This window comes from Hemibagrus wyckioides, linkage group LG06 (genome assembly GCF_019097595.1).
Source record: "Hemibagrus wyckioides isolate EC202008001 linkage group LG06, SWU_Hwy_1.0, whole genome shotgun sequence".
NCBI lineage: Eukaryota > Metazoa > Chordata > Actinopteri > Siluriformes > Bagridae > Hemibagrus > Hemibagrus wyckioides.
Window position 1 is genome coordinate 17,531,645 of NC_080715.1, and position 23,583 is coordinate 17,555,227.

Consider the following 23,583-nt stretch of genomic DNA (forward strand, 5'->3'; position numbering starts at 1 on the left):
AATAAACATGTAGACATCAATAAATAATGAAGATCACGTGAATTAATTCACCTCTGGCATTTTCACTATGTGTATTCTCAATCTATTTCTTGGCAAGTGTTTCACCTCATCAGCCTTTGAGCTGAATAGAATCCACTGTTTCTGTTAAAATTAGCAGTCACAGACATATAGTGATAAATGAATAGTACCTTTTGCCCTCATAAAAAGACAATAAAAAAGGCTACATGCTAAGTGTCAGATCCTGGGGGTTCAAAGCTGAGAAAAATGATTTAATCTGTTCATCTTGACCCATCATATCAACAGTGTTATCACTGTAATGGGGCAGGAAATTACACACTGCACAATTAGAAAGACATAACATAATAAAACTATCTTCAAGTTAATTGACTCTACTCTCTGGGTGTGCTCCCTCTCCCTCCTTCTTTCTCTCTCTCTCTCTCTCTCTCTCTCTCTCTCTCTCTCCTTGTTGATTATGCTCGGCACATAGCTCATGTACTGTATGTGGAAGAGGACAGTTAGTCTCCAAATGTATTTAGCTGCCCTGTGACATTCTTCATTTAAATGATATTTCAGTATGCACTTATGCAAATTAATTATAAAGACAAAACATCTTTCCTTTGCTTTTTATATACATTCTTTCATGAAGGGTGCCAATAATCTTGGAGCTGAATTTAGTGCATTAGCAGAAAAAGATGTGGTGGCCGGTTGCACATAATATACAATGCATAAAATCATTCAGATACTGGTCATGAACATCAGCTAATGTTCGTCAGAATGAAGAAAAGTGTGATGTCTGTGACTTTGACCATGACATGGATGTTGGTGCCAGAAGGGCTGGTTTGAATGTCAGTATTTTCCAAACTGTTGATCTCCTGAGATTTTCATAGCCAACAGTGTCAGACTGTTTACACAGAATTATAAACTTTCTAATTTTTATTCTATGTTTCTATATTTCTGTAAAGCTGCTTTGAGACAATGTCCATACAAATTAATTAAAGTGAAATTGAACTGAATGTGCACTGGAGATTTCCCAAGTTACACAATAGTACATGCTGTGCTACAAACACCTGGAAAGAAGAGCTGGTGCTGCAGTGTAAGAGATGTTACTGTGTTTGCGTAGTAAACATTATCTATTATTCGTTTCTCTGGACCTGGTTGTCATGCCATCAACACAGATTCGACCTTATGCAAATGAAATTCAGTCATAGCTTTCATAGTGAATACACAAGCTTGTTTTAAACAATGCTTTTTAAGGATGTATGTAAAAATATATATGTATAAAAAGCAAAAACTGTGATTTCTGTAGTGTAGAAGAAATCCGAAGATTCTGCCTTGAAGCAGGAGAAAGTTGCATGGTGCTTAAAAGATATGAAGATAGAGTGAAGAGTGAAGAGTGAAGATATATTGATTTGTTGAATGTAAGAGCAGAAGCAGCCACTGTCTCTCCCTGGTATTTCTGTGTGCATTACATTCTGAGCCATGATTGTAAGAGAGAAAGACAGGAATGTTTTCTTTTTTTTTTCTTTTACAGAGTGTCTGTTAGAGCAGCAGGCCCTGCAGGCAGAGCAGTATCAGTCAGTTCTCTCATTTCACAGAGACCACTGACCATGAACTCCCAGCGGCTGTCTGGCATAATTAGCTCACGTCCTTTATTTCAACAAGGGTAAATCTCATGGCTGAATGTTTTTGGCCTGAAAGAGCAAAATGGATGAAGCCTATTTAATGGCATCATAATTGGGTTTTAGTATTTAGAACTATTGAAACCTGCCATGCTGATTGATTCACTTTCTGCACACAAGGTTTCTATGAGCAATTAGTTTTATTAGACATGGCAAGTCTTACAGCTCCTAGTATTTTTCCATGGGTGCTGTGTAAGGTTGCCAACTGTCATGCATTTGACTCATGGTTCGGGACCTGTCTCACCAAATAAAGCCAGTTGCATATAAAGCAAAATGATCTTAGCCTGTGTAAGTAAGTAGGTATAGCAAACTAAGATTTGTGTATAAAAGAAAGCTAATTATATTAGTTGTTCACAGTTATACTAAAATACTGTTGAATTCTCAGTCAGAAACTGTTGATTCATTTTCTTTGGCACTATTATGTTATGTTTATTCTATTGGTTCAATCTAAGGTTAATAATAAATGGATTTCTGTTTATTTATTTATTTTTTTAAATTGTATTTCTATCTTCAAGAGAGAGACAAAAATAAGCACAGCTGGATAGCGGACAACTGTTTGTAGCTGTTAGTGCATAAGTGTATAACAAACAATCATGTCTTGTAGAGGTTCCACAGCAGTCATTTTAGCTATAAACTGTATGATGTCCAAACAGTATGATGTCAGAACAGTATGATGGCAGTTAAATGACACATCAATCATTAATAAGGTAAGAGGAATAAAATACTTGTTTTTATTGCAAAACAGTAACCATTCCTCATCATCCTGTCACTGATATTTGGCTATAACAACATGCCCAGTCAGGTTTTATTATCAGGTTCCTTAGTTATCTGATAGCATAGATCAGGATGACAAGATTATTGTCATAAAACAAGATTATTGACAAGATTGTTGCCATAAAACATGATGGCCAATAGGAGATGAGTTGAATCAGTGTTGTCATTAGCTGAAAAAAGTTTCTTTAAACCTGAAGCTAAATCAAGATAGTCAAATATTTTAGTGAATTTATAGGTGACTAAAATCAGGATTGCATCAAATCATGTCAGATCTGCATTTAATAACCGGTAATAATCAGTTAAAATATTATGCAGTTAAATTATCTTGAGTACAGATTATCTGCGTAATTTGTTTGTTTGTTTTATGGAACCCTACATTATGAGGTGACAGTTCAGGCCCATTTTGTGTTGCCAGGTCCCTGGCAGGGTGTGTGAAATGGTTCGCTAAGTAATTTAGGATCATTGAGAATTCAGGTCAGAACCTTTTGTAATTGCTAGATAACACTTAATGGAGCTGAGTTGCCAGACTGGATGTCCTCTGTGTTTAGGTAGTTTTGGCAGTTGGTGTGAGCTGTGTTGCATTTCTCCTGATCCTGCTCTGTAGTGTATGTAATTATATTACTGTTTTATGAAACTGCTGGGTACTTTTTAAATGAGCTGCCTGAATGCAGGTCCCTCTCTTTTAGCTCTCTTTCTGCCTGGTGTAAATTCTGAAAAAGAGGAAATAGCCATGCAGAGCGTTTTACCTTCCCTGCTAAGCGTTTTATCAAATACAGTAGTCAGGGAGCCTGACTGAATAACTGAATATTGTCATTTATTCACAGCAGGGGCTCAAATCTTTTTGATTTATTTTATTTGAAGAGCTAAGAGACATGGATATTAATGATTTTCAATACTCCTCACAGATTTTGATCCACTGTCTGATTAGTATATGGTCTATATGCTCTTTTCTTTTGTGCATAATTGGTGATGGAAACATTTCGTTTTCTCTCTGTGATTGTGGTGACAGTGTGCAGTCCAGTATCAACTGTTCCTTTGGGGCTTTTATTTCAGTATTTCCATAAAAATGCAGTATTATGTATGTATTCTACAAAAAGGAAAATGAAAGGTTCATGGTGCCAGTAATATAGTCATCTCTGCCCGTTTTTTTGGTTCATCTGCACATCCCACGGAGCCTGAATGTACTTTATATTCTGCATTTTTTGCTCTGAAAGGCCATGTTAAACCTTTCTTTTGTGCAAATGGCAGTGCATCAGCATTGGCTCTCTCCTCCTCTTATTTAACATAAAGATTTTTTTTCCCCGAATGCTTCCTATAAGGAGAGTCAGGACTGTTTTGTTGAATGGGTGTAGAGAAAATGATTTTGTGTTTACCGTAGATGTGGTGAATCTGTTTGCAAAGACTGTTATAAACCTTTGATTATATGAACACTGTTGCTAAGCTGAGAGGCATCCTAAAGAATATGCAGTGGAGCTTGGTTCTCTGTATACAGGCTTAAGTGACAGAAAGAGTGAAGTAAATAGGAGAGAGATTTAGTTTTATAGTTAATCTTATCCTTTTCTAGTGAATAAATACAGGTGATATGTTGCTGGAATAGAAAATTTCTTCTGTTTTTTGTGCGATGTTTTATGTGCATATTCCATAATAGGAAAGCGTTTAGAAACCACTGATGTGTCCTTAAACACAAATACACTGTTGTGTAATTACAGTTATAGTATGGAGGAATTGAGGGCTGTTTGTTCAGTTAAAGCATTAGGGAATTATAAAATCAGAGGAAACCAAGTACTGTGAAGATACTCGTGTAGCTAATTAATTATCTATCCAATTATTTATTTACTTAAACGTAGAATATTTATTTTGTGACTTCAGCCAGGCTCTATACAACAACACAAAACCAGTGAGAGACATTGTCATGTGGCGATGCGGGCTGTTACCATTAGAGAAATATTGACTTACTTCTGTCTCTTTCATCAATGAACTAATCAAACTTTCCATGCTGCTGGGGAAGCACTTAATTGGGTCATTACGTTCATTTGGTAACACTGCTGTGCATTGGGGATGTTTGCTCAGAGCAATTTTGTGTGATCAGATTGTGTTTTTGTGGTGTAAAAATGTTCAGATTCATTTACCAAACTGTTTACCAAGCCTAACATTGTACAGTACAAAATTATATTTACTCAAATGCATATTTTTTATGCAGTCTTTATCTGTCTACCTTCTTAAAGAAGCATTGTGCACAAGCAGGAAGTGGATAAATGATGAGGCAGGAACCTTCATCTATATTATGATTACATGCATCTGTGATAAATTAATGACTCTCATTTACTCATTGTCTGGTGATATCTCTAAAGTATAATTTGTTTTAAATATATACTAGTAATTATTATTAACATAATGTGCATTTTAAAAATCCACTTAAGGTAAAAGGTACTTAAAACATCAGCCCTATCATCTAGGGTGTGTTTAATTCTCCGGGCGTAAGTATGTGCATTATGGTGTGTGTTACGTTTTCCTGTTAAACAGAATACGCAGCAGTTTGAAAAGAGGCGCATGGCTGGCTTCACGTGTCATAGAACAAATGTGTGTTGCTGTATATTAGGGAAGTGTTGGATGGTGGGTGGCAGGTGGCCAGGTGACCACATTAAGGAGAAAATTGAAGGAAAATAACTAAGTATGTAAACTCTATAATATTTCTGTAAATAACTACCCATATAGTTTGGTTTAGACATTATTTGTACTACAGAAATACTAAAAGAAGTGCAACTTAATGCCTTGAGAATGTGAATGAATGTGTAGTGCTTTAAAATTTTAGCACAGGACCTTATTGAACTGCACATTTTAAGACTATATCCAATTTTTAAAAGCATACCTCAGGTCACTATTAACACATGGCCTTTTTTAGGGCATTTCATATCCCCACATTTCTGCTTTGAACAATTTAGCAATAAGGAAACTATAATAATAATAATAATAATAATAATAATAATCATCATACAAAATCAATTTCTTTTGTATAAATGATAACAGTAACAGCTGCCTTGCTAACACTGGTACACATAAACACCTGAGAAACACTCAGGCATTTAACAGGCACTATGTGATTAATATGCCTTCACAAATCCCAAGTGGAAATTTTTGCTATTCCACTAGATATGACTATTATGACTTTATAAATCAAACTTATCTGAGGAATGTGGGCTTTCCACTGGACAGGTTGTAATGCATTAGTACTGCCCAAGCAGGATTCTTGCATGTCTGTGCATGAGATGAACTTAAGACTGTACTAGATGACCCACATGCCATGCCACGCTATGTTTGAGGTTAATTGATGTTTAATTCAGAAGATCAAAAAGTGCAATTGCATATCCAGGATATTCATTCTAGATATAATCTAATCTTATAACTTGTTGACATTATCAGCTGTTCACTGATGGAGACTTGAGTGCAAAAATGATTGTGGCAATTGCATTCTAAAGCTATTTTCATGGTTTCTAAGTGGTACCATCCACAGCGATCCCATGTATCTCTAGGCTATATCTGTGTGGTCATTCTCAGCAGCAGCGAGTAGCCTCCAAGTGATGAGTACTCCAACAAAAAGTAGGGCATCAGGATGAATCAGGCAGGTCTGGAGTGTAGATTTAACTTGCTACAGTAATGGTCTTCTACTATTGTGCCACACCAGTAGTGTGCTCATGTGCTCATGATTTTGTACATGATTGTATAAATAAAATGTGATTACATTTAAATGCCTTGCAATTGTGACATCATGTGTGTATAATATGTGAAAGAATTAATAATACATTCATCTAAAAAAAATGACACCACATGCCATGCATGTGAAAATAAAAGCACATGCACTATGGTACATGTTAAGTATGGTCTAAAGCATGTTTGTCTAAGTATGTCTAAAACATGTTTAAATCTCAGCTGCTATCATATGATTTTTCTTTAATGGACACTACAAGTTAGGAGCTACAAAATCTCACCAACCATACCATCATTTTCATCTGCAGAAAGAGCAGTCCTGCTTTGGAGTTTAATCACATTCTACCCTGTTTGCATTCAGGCAAGGAGAAAGATTTCTCTTCTGAAGCACTGAAACATTTAAAACTGTATGTGGAATATCAACTGCTGGTTAAAACTATAGCTTTCAGACCTGTGTCTAATCCACCATGAAAACAACACAGTGAACAAAGAGCTGCATGATACCAAACACCACCTCAATGCCGTTGTGATTACTGGGGAATAATACTCAGAACCCCTTTAATTATTAGTCAGGTTTTTTGTCTTTTGGTGTAATTGTGCCATTGTGTTTTTTCTACTTCCTTGATGAGACCCCTCATCGAAGTGTGCCAATGTGAATCATGTATAGCTGGAGATTTCAGCAGGTCCTGTAATATCTTGCGCCAGCTGAAGAAATAGTTTAATTTACTTGTTTGATCGGCTCCTGTGTATTGTTTGTAATAGCCTGAGTTATAGTGTAGCAGAAACACAACAGGTCCAGCTCATTTTGTGTGTATGTCATAGAGTATTTTTCTACTTAGTTACTGCACGTATGCTTTCACTATCATTTAAAATAAAATTCACCCCAGAGTGATGAGATTTTATGTTATTTTTATGAACATTACTCTTTGAAATAAATTAGTTATGTTAATATCCTAGTCACCCTTTACTTCCCTTCTGTTACATGCTGATCATATGAAATTCTAAATATAGAAGAAAAAATAACAGCCCTCCACTGAAAGAATTTTCATGTCTTTTAGACTGAAAGATGCAGTGTCTGTATGGCCGCTGTGTGGAGCTGTGGATAAATTATTAACAACATGGTAGAACCTTCATAAATTAGGAATGGTCTTTTGTTGTGATAGCACTGCCTATATGGCTGTGTTGCTTCACGGCCACATGTGCCAGTGCTCTGTAATGGGCCGCCTCAGTTCCAAGGCCATCAGTCAATCATGTTTTATCACCTAGCCTCAGGACCCTAATATGATAGACTGCAGTATGAAGACTCGGAGAGTGACCTGCAGGATGTCCTGAATCTTAATTACTTTATGACTTCTGTCTTGATTTACTGAGCAATGTACGATCTATCTGTATATGTGCAAGGACTTTGTTCAAGACAGTACAACTAGTGTGAAAGCGAGAGCTTATCTTTAATTCATTTGAATTCAGTAGGGATTGTCAAATTAAAATATACTGTATTTTATGCTTCAACAACCTTCATAAATCTGACATCGGAGAAAATTGATAGGACCCCTTTGTGCAATTAAACTGATGACTGATGCATTTATGGGCTTGTGAATGGATGCTCAAGTGTGTTAAACTGGAGGCTCTGTACAGAACTGAGGGAGCTATAAAATATAACATACATTCAGACACATATAACCATGTCCAGAGGTACAAAGCTCTGCAGTGTAAGCATATAAAGTATTATGCAATTAGGGCTGTGTGATAAGTCCAAAAACATACTTTAATACAGTATATCTTGATCAAAATGTTTGGATTTTTCTGTTTTAAAATCGTGTAAATAAATTATTAACACATCTGCAGGAATCATCTTGCATCTGATATTGTCAGGGTGCTCAAGAAACTATAATAAGTTAATGTGATTTGTTTGAGTGCTCATTTATTCATTCAGATTGCAGGCTTCAAAGCCCAATATTGTCATAACGATTAACAAACGATTCATTTGTTTGTTAAATATTGCAGTTGGATAGCACGCTGGTGCACTGCCTCACAGCTGCAGGGTCTCTGATTTGATTTGAGCTCATGTTATTGTCTGTATGGAGTTTCACATGTTCTCCTCGCATTTGTGTGGGTTTCGTCCAGGTTCTCCGGTTTCCTCGCACTTCCTAATATCTTCTATTTCCATTGTGAAATCTTTAAATAAAGCATGCATTTCTATATAAATCATTTACCTTTGAAATATAAGATTATTGCCCCTTTCTTGCTGTTAATCATCTATCTTGATTTTAGTGAAAACCAAGACAGTAGGCTGCTGTACATTTTTGCTGACGTAAGACATTGAAACAGGAACATATAGTAAATATATGCAGTCTCCCTGGGGAGGTGGAATGGAGCTGCTGAATGCCCTGCTTATTGTTACTGTAGTGGATCGCTGCCACTTATACAAATAATGAGGAAATCCCTCAGCCTGCTTTCAGTTTCAGACATACTGAACCTGGCATTATGGCACATTGACAGGCTCAGTTTGACGTCTAGTTCACACGCTCAAGCTGTTTGTTTTTTGTTTGCTGGTAACGTATGTGGTAGCAGAGAGGATTAGCCGCCCCCATATGGCTCGGCATACTGCAGTTACACTGCGAAGCCAATACACTTTGAAAGCTGTCCCATAGGAATCCAGAGGAATGATGCAGCATCCTGCAGCAAGTTCCTATAGTGAACCAGTTTGTTTTTGGTGCATTCCATAAAAAATAAATAAATAACACTGTCCCCTTTTTTGTTGCACGGAGATTTCTCTTTCTCCTAGCTTGTCTGCTCCATTATGCAATATGGGAGTCAATGGGATGTTTCAGATTAACATAATTTATTCATTAATTTCAGAGCACATCATCATCATCGATCTGTTAGATTAAATGGAGTGAAATGAAAAGACATTAAATATTAAAAAGATTGAAATATTGCCAAAATCGACAGCCCATCTGAAAGACTAAAGAGTAGCATAACTGGACAATAATATAGACATGCAGATTGACCAGCTCCCACCAGAATAAAGCACATTAGCTTGTTATACATCTTTAAATACAGTATGTGGTAGACATAGTCTCATGTTCACAGTTTCAGAGGTTTGTCTCACGGAAAAAAAAAATTACTCAGGAAAACAAAAACAAGGACTGCCCTCTTGGGATAGCAGGTGGGGGAGATAAAGAGGGTAGATGTGGCTCAGAGGTCCTTTTGGACAGCCTTGTGTTTCTGTTGTTCCCATGCCAACGTGCTGTATTGGAGCATGCTCAGTGAAGAGCTCTCTGCTGTAACAATAGCAGAGGGACCTGAGAGTGTTCACATGCTGATCTCACATCAGAGTGGAACACACCTCACAGCGCTCTCACTCTCCCAAACGCTGCATGTAGGGGGCTTAATCCTCTCATAGTTTAGCTTTTTAGTATCCTCTTGGCATTTTCTACATATTGGATAGGACCATGGGGTGAGATAGCCATTCTGGATATTACTTGATGAATTATATAAACTTCAGTAACAGGTATGTGGACCTTTATTCCTCAAGCATAAAGATGTTGGATAATTGATTTGTTATTATTATGGTTATTGGTTGGAATGTCAAAAATAGCGATTGTAAAATTTTGGTTTAATATTAATGTGTAATGTTCATGTAATGAGTTCCATAATCACCTGATTTGAAAATTGTTTGCCTTTTGTTAAGTAGACTAGAATAACATGCTTCTTTTTTCTTTTTTTTTTACACCCGGAAAAGAGGAACGTTATACATCTGGACAGAGAGCTAGCTAGGGGTAAAAAAAGAAGCAGAAAGTGAAGCAGAGAGGATGGAGCTGATATGAGTGTGCTCATTCAGCCTTGTCACATGATGCCTCTGCTATGAGAAGTTGTGTAGTCACTGACCCACCACTCTGTTGTCGTGACGATGGGGGGTGAGGGGTCAGTCTATTCACCGCATTTAGACTAGTGGTCTAGTTTTAACGAGCTAAAAATCTCTACAGCAGCCCATTCACACATTACACCAGATACAGCCTCAGTGGACAGCGTCCATTTGCGTTAATGAAATATCTCATTGATTTATGTGTGTTTGCATGTGAGTGTGTGTTGATAATCCAGTCCTGGATCTCTGGACGATGGCTGGTCTGCTCCCACTCCAGTGCAGTCGGGGGAGTGTTAAGCAAACACTGGCAAAAAATGACCTGGAAAGAGTATCTGAGTATTTAATCCTGTGAGGCAAAGAAATAGAGCAAGAGCGCTGGAAATAGATCATTTGTATATGTGCAGGATATTGAAACAAGCACGCTGTATACTACAGTGTCAGGGTGCTATAACATTAACTATAAGAAATGTATAATGCTAAGGATTTCGCAGGTGTAGAGGCAGCTAGTCATAATGAATTTCCATAAATCATTGTCACGTCATGCTGTTCATGCAGCATTGATTAGAAGTGGTTTTCCTCTGCTTTTTCTGCATTTTAACTTTTAATGCATTTTAAAGGAGAAGGCCATCTTTTTGCACATCTAAGCAGTTCTAAGTATATAAAAATTCAGTGATTTCTAGTCTCCTCAGACAGTTTTTATGACTGTACCTGCAGATTTAAGATGTTTCCCCACTAATTAGAGTACAACTGCAACTGTTTTGCAAAATAAATTATAATCAGATGTGTTTACGACTCTAAGTATGCTGATTAAATTTTCATCAATTTCCTCAAACATATTTTTTTAAAAACATAAAATAAACAAACAAAAACCCCTTTTCTTTGAGATGAAATTTTCTTTGAGATGATGACTGTATTCTCATTGTGATTCAATGTATTCTCTTCTTCCTGGTTTGTAGTTTTAGGCTGCTGGAGGCAGAACAAAATGCTCCAGTTTCTGATTTCAAAAAAGGAAAAGGTTTCAGTGGACTACATTTAAAGCTGATTTTGTTTTGGTTACAGTAGTTGGTTATCTCACACAGTAATAGCAACATGACATGCTTTGTTGTAGGCTGTGGAAATCCGCAATCAAGACCACCAATCAGTCATATAGCACAATGACGCCATATTTTAAAGGGACCCATATCAGGAGCTTCCTATCATTCATATTCTACAGAAGACATATTTGTGTGAATGTCGGTCACTTAGCAACGTAGAGCGTAGCAATGCAGGCAGGAACACACGTTCGGGAAATACCCCCAGCACAGCGGATGAATATTTTCTTATGATTCAAGCGTGCAAGAGCTAAGAGTGTGTGGGGGTGTGGGGCAGCTTTATTTTAATTAGTTCTAGTAAATTATTTAAGCAGTTGATCTAAAAACTGCTGGAAGTGTCTAGAAATTGCCCTGCACATGCTCAGAAAGGGTCAAATGAGAAAAAAGGTGAACACCCCTTTTCTCTTGAGTATTGTACCTGCCACTTTCAAATCTGTGCCTAATCATTACATCTTTCTGTAAAAATACCACAAGCATATTTTACATCAAACGTCACCATGTTTTCATTATCACTTCCTGTTATCGTTAATGCAGAATGGAAGGTTCAAGCAGCACATCATTTTAAAATAATCTCCATAGAAGAAGTGTTTGTCATATGTTCTTTGTAGTTCAGTTGTTCCAGCTTGGGAGGAAGTTGGGGTCAGTGAGCAGAGTCAGCCATGATACAATAGAGAAGGTTAAGGACCTTGCTTAAAGGTGCAGAGGCTTGAACCGCCAACCTTCTCATGAGTCTTAATCACTGAGCCACCACTGCCTCTATTATTATCATAGTGAGCATTTATGGCTCAAGCCATTTCAAATTCAACCAGGAAATGTTGCCTGAATTTGTACTGATATTATTCCAAGAAACAATATTATACATATTACATATTTGTAATGTACATAGAGTACATATTTGTATTGTGTGCAGTCATGTAAGGCAAAATGAAGTCCCAGCTAGGTTTTGTTTCCTTTGGTGAAAAGAACAGTAGTCTGAAATACATCAAGATGACAACTGATCAGCTGCTGTCCCTCCCTCTGTTCATTCCTCTCCCTCCCTCCCACCCATATCTCCTGCTGTTACCTCCACACCTTCATATGAAAAGCCATTACTGGACAAATGGATCCCAGTATCCCAGGACGAGGGCATATTCACGTGATTCCCCCCTGCTTTGAGCCTATCTCCAGTCACTATCAACAACAAAGGACTGGGGTGTGTGTGTGTGTGTATGGGTGGTGCACAGGTACCCTATACTGCTATAGGGCAGGATAGAGCTATATTTTGTCTTTCTCTTTACAGACATTTCTTAGAGTCGACACAGCACAGTTCAAACATGCCTGCATATGGACATGACCTTGAGCATCCTACAATCTTGCTCAAGCAAGGACAAGAGGGAAGGGAATTCACAACTCTCTGCTAAAGAATTTCAAGTACATAGGATGAACCTGCATTTCTTAAATTCAGTGATTTCAAAATAACCTTGTACCTGAAGCTGTTTGAATTTCTTCATGTGGCTGATGAAGTGTATATTTTGTCTGTTGTGTAGAATAACAGCTGAGATGGATGTTGTGTGGATTGGGGCAGCTCAGTAGTGCTCCTAGGGTGTGAATTGGTCAGATTTTGTGTCATGGTGTGTACTTTATGAGGCTATATTTATGAATCTTACCTCAAGGTAAGGGTAGTGTATAGTCTCTCTCTCTTCCCTCCCTCTCGCTCTCCTTCTCATGCAGGTCTCTCAGTCTCATTTACCAGTGATGAATGAGTCATCTAGCCATCTGCTCCTTAGTGTAATCCAGCCTTATTACCAGCCCTTTGTTTATCAACAGAGCCCCTCTTCTGAGATTACCTATTCACGTCTCATTTTTCCGTTACACCGTCTATCGTACTTGTGTTTTTTGCTCCTCTTTGTACCTCTCAGCCCACTCCTACTCAATCAATCCCCACTCTCTCTCACCTATCATTCATTTTTCTCCTCACTCTACTGTCTTAGTCCTTTGTGCATTTCTATAATGCACAGTATTTCACCTTCGATTTTTTTCCTCTTTCTCTTTTTGACAAGATATGAAGATGGGTGAGACATTAAAGGAAAGACTGGTGGCTCAATTATACTGAGGAGACACTTTTGGTACCTGTCCTGTTAGAGGGAATCATCACTGCAAATCAATAGAACATTCTTCTGACTGATCATTTTTATCCTATGCTGAAACATTTCTGTCCTGATGAGACTGATCTATTACAGGATATCAATACCTGGAGTGGAATGATTTGATGGTGGTGATGATGATGGAATTGATGGATGTATGTATTTATTTATTTATTTATTTATTTATTTATTTATTTATTAATTAATTATTTTTGAAGAACTGTGCTCTGCTCCCCAGGACATCTATACAGCCTTGTTGAAGTGACTGAAAATTTACTAAGACACTTTTTTTTGTCTTTAAGTGTGAGCATGTCTTGTTTGCATCGACCCTCCTTATCTTACACAGTATAAGTATCGAGTTCAGCAGGAAAAGCCTTCTAGATAGCAGCAGCCCAGTGACTCATTAGTTTAAAAGTCAATTATCTGGCCAGTTCATTCTCGTCTGCATCTCAGTGCAGAGATCAGCTCACAAAATACATACATCTCAGAGAAGGCTCTGATGCTATTCATTTCTAAAAATACTCCATGGTATGTTGAGTTAAATAATGTCTTGTCACGTTTTTTAAAAGATTTGCCCGCATGCTGGGTGTGTTATTTTCAGTCCTGCATTCAATATCTTGTGTCTAAAAGAGACAGATCTATAATCCCCATTACAGTGAAGAGTTGGAGCTGAGTCTCAGGTTCACTATACAGATAAAACTAAAGCTTAACCACTTGGCTATTTATATTGAACTCCACATTTCTAGATAAAATCACATGATAACTGTCAGATAATAGAAGTCATTAATTAATACACTGCCAGCAACAAACAGGTCGACAGGCCCAATATAACTCACTGACATGTTTACAAATGTTTCCTGGTACATATAGTTCCATAAAGTTTCTGTAGTGTTATTATGGCAAAATATGCTTACACACTTTATATAAACTTTAAACATGATTAAATGCACATGCTGTACTCACCTTCCATATTTCTGTGTAATCCCCTATAAAATAATTAATGTTTTTTTTTTACTTCATGTTTTTAAGTGACATGATACATTCACAATACACATTCAAATTGCAAAAATTCTTCCATCTTCTGTTTATATGGACTGTTTGTAGAACTACTGAAAAGCTGACTCTTAGCTACCCAGAGCAGTGTAAGATCTAAGCTGTCAGTATTTTTGGCAGGTAGGTGTCTCAGTTGCTTTTAAGTACTTGCCATAAACCACCTGCATAATGCAGTCTGTGTTTGTACTGCGCGTTATGTGCCAAGGTGAATGCTGATGAACCCACGTTTGGGCCAAAGAGAACAGATTTTGCTCCTCCTGTGTATTTCCTGTTTGTATATATTGAGGCTCTCTGCAAGTGTTTACTGGGCCGTCAGACTTGCCAGTATTCTCCTGTGCTACAATAACACACTTTTTTTGTGTTTGGCATATACTACTGATAAATGAGTGCACAGCAAAATTAGTTTCATAGGGTTGACAAAACCGAGAGTACTTCCCATACAGATTAGTAAAGGATAATAAAGAGGTAAAGAGGGTTACATATATAGGCAATGTAGGGTGTCACCTGAGCATATACTAATAGCCTTTTTCCTGTCATGTGTGCTGTCAAAATATGGAGCATACACCAAAAGTGCATGCCTTTTTTTTTTTTAGCACAGAACAAAAATCTTGCCGGGCAACATTCACACGCTCAACATATAAGACAAAACTCTCAAAGACTTATTTTGTTTCAAAAAAACAGCACCTTATTTGCTAAAGCAAAGCATTTCTCTAACAGATAAGCCAAGGTGACAAAGCTTAGAAAATTGGACAGTGGAGTGACAGTACATTCCTTTCAAGCGCAAGAAAAAACTCTGGAATCTGTTTAGTTACATTCTCTCATGTACAGCAGCAGTACCAGAAGTTCTTGTTCTGCATAGGAAGGACACATACCTAACAGCTTTCAGAAATAACCTCAAATGACTTGAAGGGATTAAAAGCAACTGAAAGCAGTTGGGAAGTAAAATGAATTGCGCTATCAACAATTACAGAATGAAATGGATGGAATGGTGGGATGAATAAGACTTCATTAAGCCACAGCTAATAGAATACCACATTTCAAATCCATTCAGAATAGATGTTAATGTTTTATAGGGCATCAGATTTCAAAGAGACTATTAGACATGATGCAATATTTATGCCATTAAACATGGGAAACATTTTTTCAATCACTGAACTGGATCCAGGCTTAACTACATAGCTGAAGTGAACTTAGTGAAAGAAATATTTACTTAACTGTCTGCTCTAAAATTTATTTTCTTAGGAATATAATTATTCCTTAGAATAATATAATCAGTAAAAAGTCTATAGATCCTGAAAAATACTTACGTTTGACTTTGACTTTTATATTTTGGATATTTGAATTTGTCCTGGAAATATTTCGAGAATGGGATCAGAATTATATTATTATTATTATTATTATTATTATTATTATTATTATTATTATTATTTTTAGTATGTTTTATGTGATTATCCTGTTTTATCCTCCAGTACCTCAGGAATAAAACAAGGATACTGTGACTGTTTAAGATATCCTTTAGTCCACTTACTTCAAGGCACTTGAGAAAGAACCCAAAAGATCAATACTTGGAACGGATTTCTAACAGATTTCAGGTATATCACATTTCATAGGGATAAGAATAAATCTTGTAGACTAGGCAACGCAGCCAACAGGTGATCTTTTATTCAAACATATATACTCACTGACCACTTTTTTTAGGAAGACTTGTCCAGATGCAAGTGTTCAATCAGCTAATCATCATGTTGTAGCATCATGCAGACGCAGCTTAAGAGCTTCAGTTAATGTTTACATCTAACAGTATCTTAGCGACTTTGATCTTAGTGACTTTGACCATGGCATGTTTTTTTGGTGCCAGAGTATTTCAGAAACTGCTGATGTCCTGCAGTTTTGAATCTTAACAGTGGCCTGTTGTTTTTCATATCTTCAGATGCCCAGTTTTAGGAGAATCTGTGCCCACAGTAGTCTCAGATTCCTGTTCATGGCTGACTGAATTGGTAGCCAATGTGGTCTTCTTCTGTAGTAGCCAATCTGCTTCATGGTTCCACATGTTATGCATTCTACCACGCTTTTCTGCTCATCACGTAAGGAGTGGTTGTTTGGGTTACTGTAAGTCCTCTTGTCAGCATAAATCAGTCTGGCCATTTTCTTCTGACCTTTTTGTCATACCACTTTGTGTACTCATGTTGTGCATGAAAATTCCAGGACGGTCACATTTTTCTCCATTCAGATTTACTCAGTCAACGTAATCTATTAAATTGTCACCTCTATATTGTACTGCTGCCACAAGATTGTCTGATAATTACAGCAGCATGATAATTGCATGAATACGCAGGGTGTATAAGTTCTTAATATAACTTATATGTTCTTAATAAAAATAATTGGTGAATGTAAAATTTGCATAAATATACAGAAACATATATTCCAACAAATCATTTGTACTGGATGAATAAGATGTGCTGAACTTATTCATCACTCACAATAATATTCATTGTTGGTCTTTTTGTAGGTAGCTTTATGTCTTCTAGTCTTTCTGGTATTCTGAAAATGATGATTGCATGTTGGGTGTGTTGTTTTGGAAAAGTCAAGAATATGCTTTTATAATTATCACACGTGGGATTTCCTTAAAGAAACCGGTAGAGGTGTTCTCATTATTACCTAATGTGAGAAGTGCTCAGTATGTGTGGTTATATTACCTGTCTCTCTCAGTTGTTTCTGTCTTACTATCTCTCTCTCTCTCTCTCTCCCTCTCTCTCTCTCTCTCTCTCTCTCTCTCTGTCTCTCTCGCTCTCTCTCATTCACAACAGCCTTGCTATTCAATGTTGAACAAGGCATGAGCACACACAGGCAGTGATAACTATATCTACATTTACATATATATTCTTGAGGTTTGACTTTCTTTTGACAGCAAACCTATTGTACCTAAGATAAACACTTTAGGGATGCTGTGCACATGATATCAGCAGCCTAACAGTAAATGTCCCAATAATATTGGTAGACGTTTAATAGTCACACGGAAAGCTTATAAAAGATATATAACTAGTTGTCTGATCTTGTCTAGTGTAGACCAGGATGTTATGGAGCAGTTAGTGTCAGGGATCACTCTCCTGTTGCCCAGAATAGCTAACAGTGAATGTCCTTAAGAGGCCTGTCACCCAAATCTGTCTCGCCAAAGAGCCATGAGCACTGATTGCAACGAGACTCACAAGGCTATAACATATTGCTAATTAATATGTCTGTACTGAGAAAATGGAAAATAATGTAAGACATTGAAAAAGCCTGCTGTTCTATGACTGAGGTCAGCAACTGCTATCCTACAGGAATGAAAAAAATTCCTGTCATGTCTTCAGAGGCCACATTTTTAGGAACTTATCTCTACATAATATGTGCATCTTTCAAGTACACATACTAAAAAATGTAAGATAAAAGTGATGGAATGCATACTGGTACTTTGAATGACAGACAGTATTGCTGCTGTGTGTGGTTTTTGTGTGCCAGTGAAGTGCGACGTCTTGTTTTACTAATGTTTGTACTGCTGCCAGGTTGCAATATTTGAACCATTACTTACACTGACTTGTATTTCTTTCTTACTTTCACCACCAAGACTGATTAGTTGTAGTGATTTGTTTGTCAGACTGTATTTAGGAAGGTTGTTCAAATTCAGTGAATTCCAATGATTTAAAAATGCAAAAGAATTACATCTTATCAAGTGATAATTTCTAGATCCTAGTCAAATGTATTTACTATTTTATATTAAAAGATTACAATAAACCAAATATTAGATTTTTAAGCCTATTTTTACACATATTCTACTATTTTTAAGCTTTCTTATTCTACTGGCAGATAGATTTTTTTTTTTATGAAAAAAATTTATGCTTAAAATTAACAGAATAGTCTGCATTAAGCATGACAGAGAATGAGAAAATGTAATGCATAAAAGTTATATTGCCTTATAGTTGGCACTGCAGTATAGTGAACAATAAATAGTGGATGAATCTGACTAGATTGAAGATATTTTTACTTGCTAGGATGCCATTTTTTCAGTGCATCTACATGTGGATTCAGTGCCATTTGTAGAGGCCTGTATTCTTTTTTCGACAGACATTTCTGTTCAGCAGACTTAAATTGGGTAAGATGTATTTACCTTAAAGAACAAACCAGCAGAGAAGGTAGCATTAAAAGAGAAGGATCTAGAGCTCAGCCTGGAGCAAGCTGCACACAGAGACTTGCTTACAACGTATACAATGTATATGTATGTATATGTATGTATATATATATATATATATATATATATATATATATATATATATATATATATATTTCTGCTGACCAGCAGAAACTATTGTACAAGTACATCATGCTAGACATCAAGAAAGCTCGTTCAGATATTGACCAAAAATATTCTAAAACAGTGCTCTGCAGAACGCTGACTCACCAAAGTGAGGTTTCTAACCCATGCAGCACTTTTAAACAAATTAGACAAGGACTAGCAAGTGAGGTAGAAGAATATCTGGTAAAGATGTGTTCTTAGCTAAGTGAAGAGTGTGAACAGTAAGAGGAGATGGTAGTGACAGAGGCAAAAGACCTTCCATGAGCCAGAAGGGTGCACTATTTTACAATAAAAAATCATTCAGAAGAATTTGCATTTCATATTAATGCATTAAATTTGTCAAGCTGCCATTAAAAGTGAACAATTCATCCAATACTTCATCGAATAAGCAAACCCGAATTAACAAAATCAGTTGTACGCTATTGATAACACATTTTGTTTATTGTTAATGATTTCTCGTTTTTGCAGTTGTAACTAAGAACTCTTTGGCATTGACAGACATTTTTAAGCCCATTATACCACAGCAAGTGGCTTCTAGGTACTACTGGGTGTCTACAGCAATTTAGTTAAAAATGGAAAATGAGCATCTGCCTGCCATAAGCAGAGACAGCAGGGTGTGTTCTGTGTGAAGTGAGCTGTGCTCTGCATGTTCATGAACCAATATCCTTATGCTAATCAAGCATGCTCATTCACACATCAGCAGATTTTGAACACAGCCAGAGACAACACTGGCACCGTTAGATATGATGTATTGCACTGAGGCTATACTAACCTACACTTACACTAATGCCAATTTCGTTTTTGTATTAAAAGATAGGATCTTTAAAGATATTAAAATATAAATTTAAGATTTGACTTCTTATCATTCCACAGAATTTAAAAGCCTTGCTTAGCTAAAAGGCCTAAAGTGGTTCCAGTTTAATTAATCTGGCTCCTAATTTTAATTGAACATCTGAACATGCAGGCTTTTCTGCCTTCATCAGTTAGCTTTCTTGTACATGTAATGCCTTCTTGTACATGTACATTATGCTTTATCTCTAACAAGCCTTACAAAGTAGATTACTGACAAATAGTCAATTTCGTCTTGTTGCTGTATGCTTCATTGTACTGTTGTGTTTAATGCTTTGAAATGCATACTCCTAAAACATATTATCAGTGAATACCAGCCTGGTCTGAACCTAGGCAATTCTAATAATTACAGAAGTAATTACTAGCAGTGCTCTTTTAGCTAATCCATGCCTTTGCATCCATTAATGAAATGACTGCTAAGGGCAAGTAAAATGTTTATCTCTTCATGACTGTCAACATTTCATTCCCTTATTTTTCAATCAGAACAAAGAAAATAATATTCCTTGAAGCTTGTTTGTTCATGCTGCTTGATGGCTCTACAGTCTGACTATTGTGCAAATACAGCTTTTGTATAAAGAACAAAATCAATATCAACAGAGGCAGCAAGTCATATTTCAAGGTAATAAATTGTCTATATGTATGTGGACTTTTTCAGACACTTTGTTGTGTAGCACTTAATAACTAAACCTCAGGACTCCCGAATTGTTCTGAAAGGGAATACTGACTGTTGGTATTCCTGAAGTAATATGGCAAATTATTAGGGATGTCACAAACTAAATATTATTACTAACAAAAAAATCATGTCCTAACATGGTAACAATTAAACAGCTGACCGGTAGAAGAGTTTTATTTTAGTTTGTTTATTAAAAGTTTTTGGCACATGGCAATTCTTTTATTTATGTCAGCAGTCATTGGTGTGCAGGACTTAAAACTTGACACCATACATCTTGAATTGTATTAGTTAAGAAACAGGAAATTACTCTATTTTGCCCTCTGAAAAAAGGGGTTAAACATTTAACTCTTTTTACCAGAGGCCAAAAAATTTCATTTCCTAGGGTTAATGGCCTGTGTGATGTGACACTCCACAGTAGTGGTTAATGGCTTTTAAGAAAGTAGATGTGTTTTTTTTTAAGTAGAGTCTTTCTTGGAATTCTTGGTTTACCTTCCCTCTATGTGTAAATGTTTCTTATTTTTTTAAAGTTGAATGGCATGTTTTAATATCATAAAAGCTTTAGTTGTGCTGTCTGTTTGTCATGATTGAAAGGCAAAGAAATAATTTTTTACAAAGAAAGCTAATACTGTCTACTTAATAATTGGCTTTTTTTTTGGCTCTTAAGATTTTCTTTGCATATTTTATGCCAATATTATGCTTTTGTGTTTTGATCTCTAAAGGGCTGTGGTCCCACTACCTCTCTGTAATGGATGGCTCTTGCTGTGGTCATGCCAGACGTAGAACCTTTGCCATGTGAGTATTCCCCCGCAACCTCTCCTGCTGGCTGCAGCATGGACCTGGAGCCTTGCTTCAGCAAGTTGCCAGATCCTCTCTCTGTTCTTGGCCCCCCACTATCTGGTTTCCCTCAACACAGAAACCCAGCATACATCAACCTAGATGCACCACTGAACCGCTATCCAGCAGGACCCAACAACAACCTCCTTAGCAACATGGGACTTAGGTACTGTTCCACCAGCAATATGCATCCACTCAAACAGCCAGAGACTCAGTCTAGCTACCAAGTGGGGCAACTCTCACAAAGCTGTGTCAACTCGGGCAATAATCGACTATACCGTAGCCTGGAAAATCTGCACTGGAATGCCGACCCTGGTATGTACACTTACAGAAGCATGGAGAGTGAGTTTGTTCTCCACTGTACCTCCAGCAGTCAGTGGTATGATGGAACTTCTCAGGGATCACAGGTCTACACTATGATGCACTCCCCTGAGAACATGGCTTTCTGCCCTCGTCAAGGACTAATGAGGAAGGACTTGCCCCTCTTTCCTCAGTGGCTTTTTCCTGCTGTGGAGGACTGGGCCATGAATGGAAATGCCCGGAAAGGCCTGAGAGACAAACTTCGCCTTCAGAGCACTCGTGTGTCTGAGCCTAGCAAGCCCCTTCGTCCTCAGACTTTGCTACAGAACACCTTGCATTCTTTTAGTGATCATGAGATGACATCCCATTTTGGCCATCTCTCTTCTCCAGGACAGCCAAATGGCAAAAAAGAGCTGCATGCTCGTCGTATCACCAGCCCAGAGGAAATCAAGCAGGAGGTGCTGCGGCGGCTACAGCTTCACAGGCAGAGGAGCACTCCTAATCTGGCACTCAGCTCAAGCCAGGAAGCCAACTTCAGCAAGTCATACACCTCTGAGCATGTCAGTAGTATTGCCCAGTCTGCTCCTGAGAGGAAAAGACCTCCCATGAGTCGCTTGCACATCCCGACATTTGAAGAGTTTAAGAGGATGAGGCAAAAAGAGAGTGCTGAAGGCCTGGGTTCATCAACAGCTCCATCCAGTGGAGTGGCCAGACAGGAAGGCCAGTGCAGAGAGGGAAACTGTGAAGATAAAGTTAAAGACAAATTACATACTGAGGCTAAATCTGTTACAGAAGTCTGGCAAAACTGCAGCACTACTGATGCAGCTCATCCACATGGTTCCAAAGGAGTAGAGTCGAGTAACAGCAGATCCAGTGAAGAAGCTTCAGATGCCCCAATCTGCACAGGACCTGCACCTCGCTCTCCTCTGCAATCCCAGAGTACAACTGCAGGGGAAGAGCACACTGAGAAAGCAGGAGACTCTGGAATTATGGATCCAGCTATAGTCCCTTTCCCGCCCAACAGGGAGAGTACTGAGGGGGCATCAACCTGCTGTCCTGCCATAATCTTGGATGGGAAAGATCTCTCTAGTTATGGAGCCAAGATCTACAAGATGAAGGATGACCTCCTTGGTTCAGCCCTGGACCTCATAAAGAAAAGGTAAGCAAGTAAATATACTTATATAAAGATCAGATGACTGAAGGTCAGGGAGGCAAGGGAGGGTTTTATGTGATGTGTGTGTATGTGGTTAATCGTGGTATTTCAACTTCGTTAAATGTATTAAAACAACAATAATCCATATACTTTCAGGTCATATGATTGATCTAATTTACTTCAGTGAAACATCTGCCTGTAATAATTACATTTTCCTTAGAATTATATTTTTACAAAGATGTTTAACACAACCTAAATACTAAATACTGCTCCACAGACGAGAAGTTGCCTGAAATCTGAAATCATAATCCCTGATATGGTCTAAGTAAAATTCTAAATCTATCCATAATACAGCATGAAATCATGACTCTCATGCAAGAGTAAAATTGATATAAAACCACAAATTTATCAATAGCTTTTTCAGATTGTGTTTTTAGCTCATGATGAAGAATAGTGTGAGTTTTGTGTGACTGAGCTGAATGGGGAGCAGAATGAACTATGTGCTCAATAAACATAAACAAAATATTCAGTAACTATCTCGTTTCAGGCCAAGTGGATTATATTCTATAACAAAATTACTGCGTTTCAGCCAGACTGCCCTCTTCCTGGTGACATTTGGACATGTGTTCATGACTGCTAAGGTTGTCAGACATACTGTATGTTCAGCTACAGACACTGCAGATATAAGGAGCTCTTCCCAACATATATGTAACATGAATATACATGAGCCGACTACACAGTGCAGTGTGGCGGCTTCTTTAGAAGTAGAAGTTCCTAGCTAGCAATGAAACCCAGTGAGAAAATTAACATTTAAGAATCAGTATGAAAGAAGAATATTTTCCAGCTTCGTCTGATATGTTACATTACAGAACTGCATTCAGAGTCAGATGTTTCTTTGGGGCAACATTTTAATTAAAAAAGAACTTTGGGAGGCATTAAAGTCAGGACAACGTTCAGTATCATCACTTGGCTGCAGGTTGGGTATATGATGTTTATTCACAATTGCTATGTAGTTTACACAGCGCACAGATCCACTAATTAGCACTAGCTTTTTTGGTACTGAACACAACTAGATTGCTGGTTACTGAATAAATAGCTACATGGATGGCAACTGCTAGCAAAATTGTAAGGCTGTTTTAGAAAAAAGGGTTCTG

At 37.4% G+C, this 23,583-nt stretch overlaps 1 protein-coding gene across 6 annotated transcripts in view; it reads left to right on the top strand.

Annotated features, from left to right (window-relative positions):
- Positions 1-23,583, top strand: part of LOC131354484 (G protein-activated inward rectifier potassium channel 1) — an 84,636-nt gene that overhangs the window by 51,294 nt on the left and 9,759 nt on the right. For 3 of the 6 annotated variants that reach the window (XM_058392201.1, XM_058392199.1, XM_058392200.1), the window contains exon 2: positions 20,862-22,435. In XM_058392201.1, the coding sequence (XP_058248184.1) occupies positions 20,892-22,435 (1,544 nt within the window). In that variant the 5' untranslated portion in view covers positions 20,862-20,891. Of the gene's footprint in view, positions 1-9,490; positions 9,673-20,861; positions 22,436-23,583 lie in introns of those variants that run through there. The other 3 variants (XM_058392198.1, XM_058392202.1, XM_058392204.1) reach the window with 2 other exon arrangements.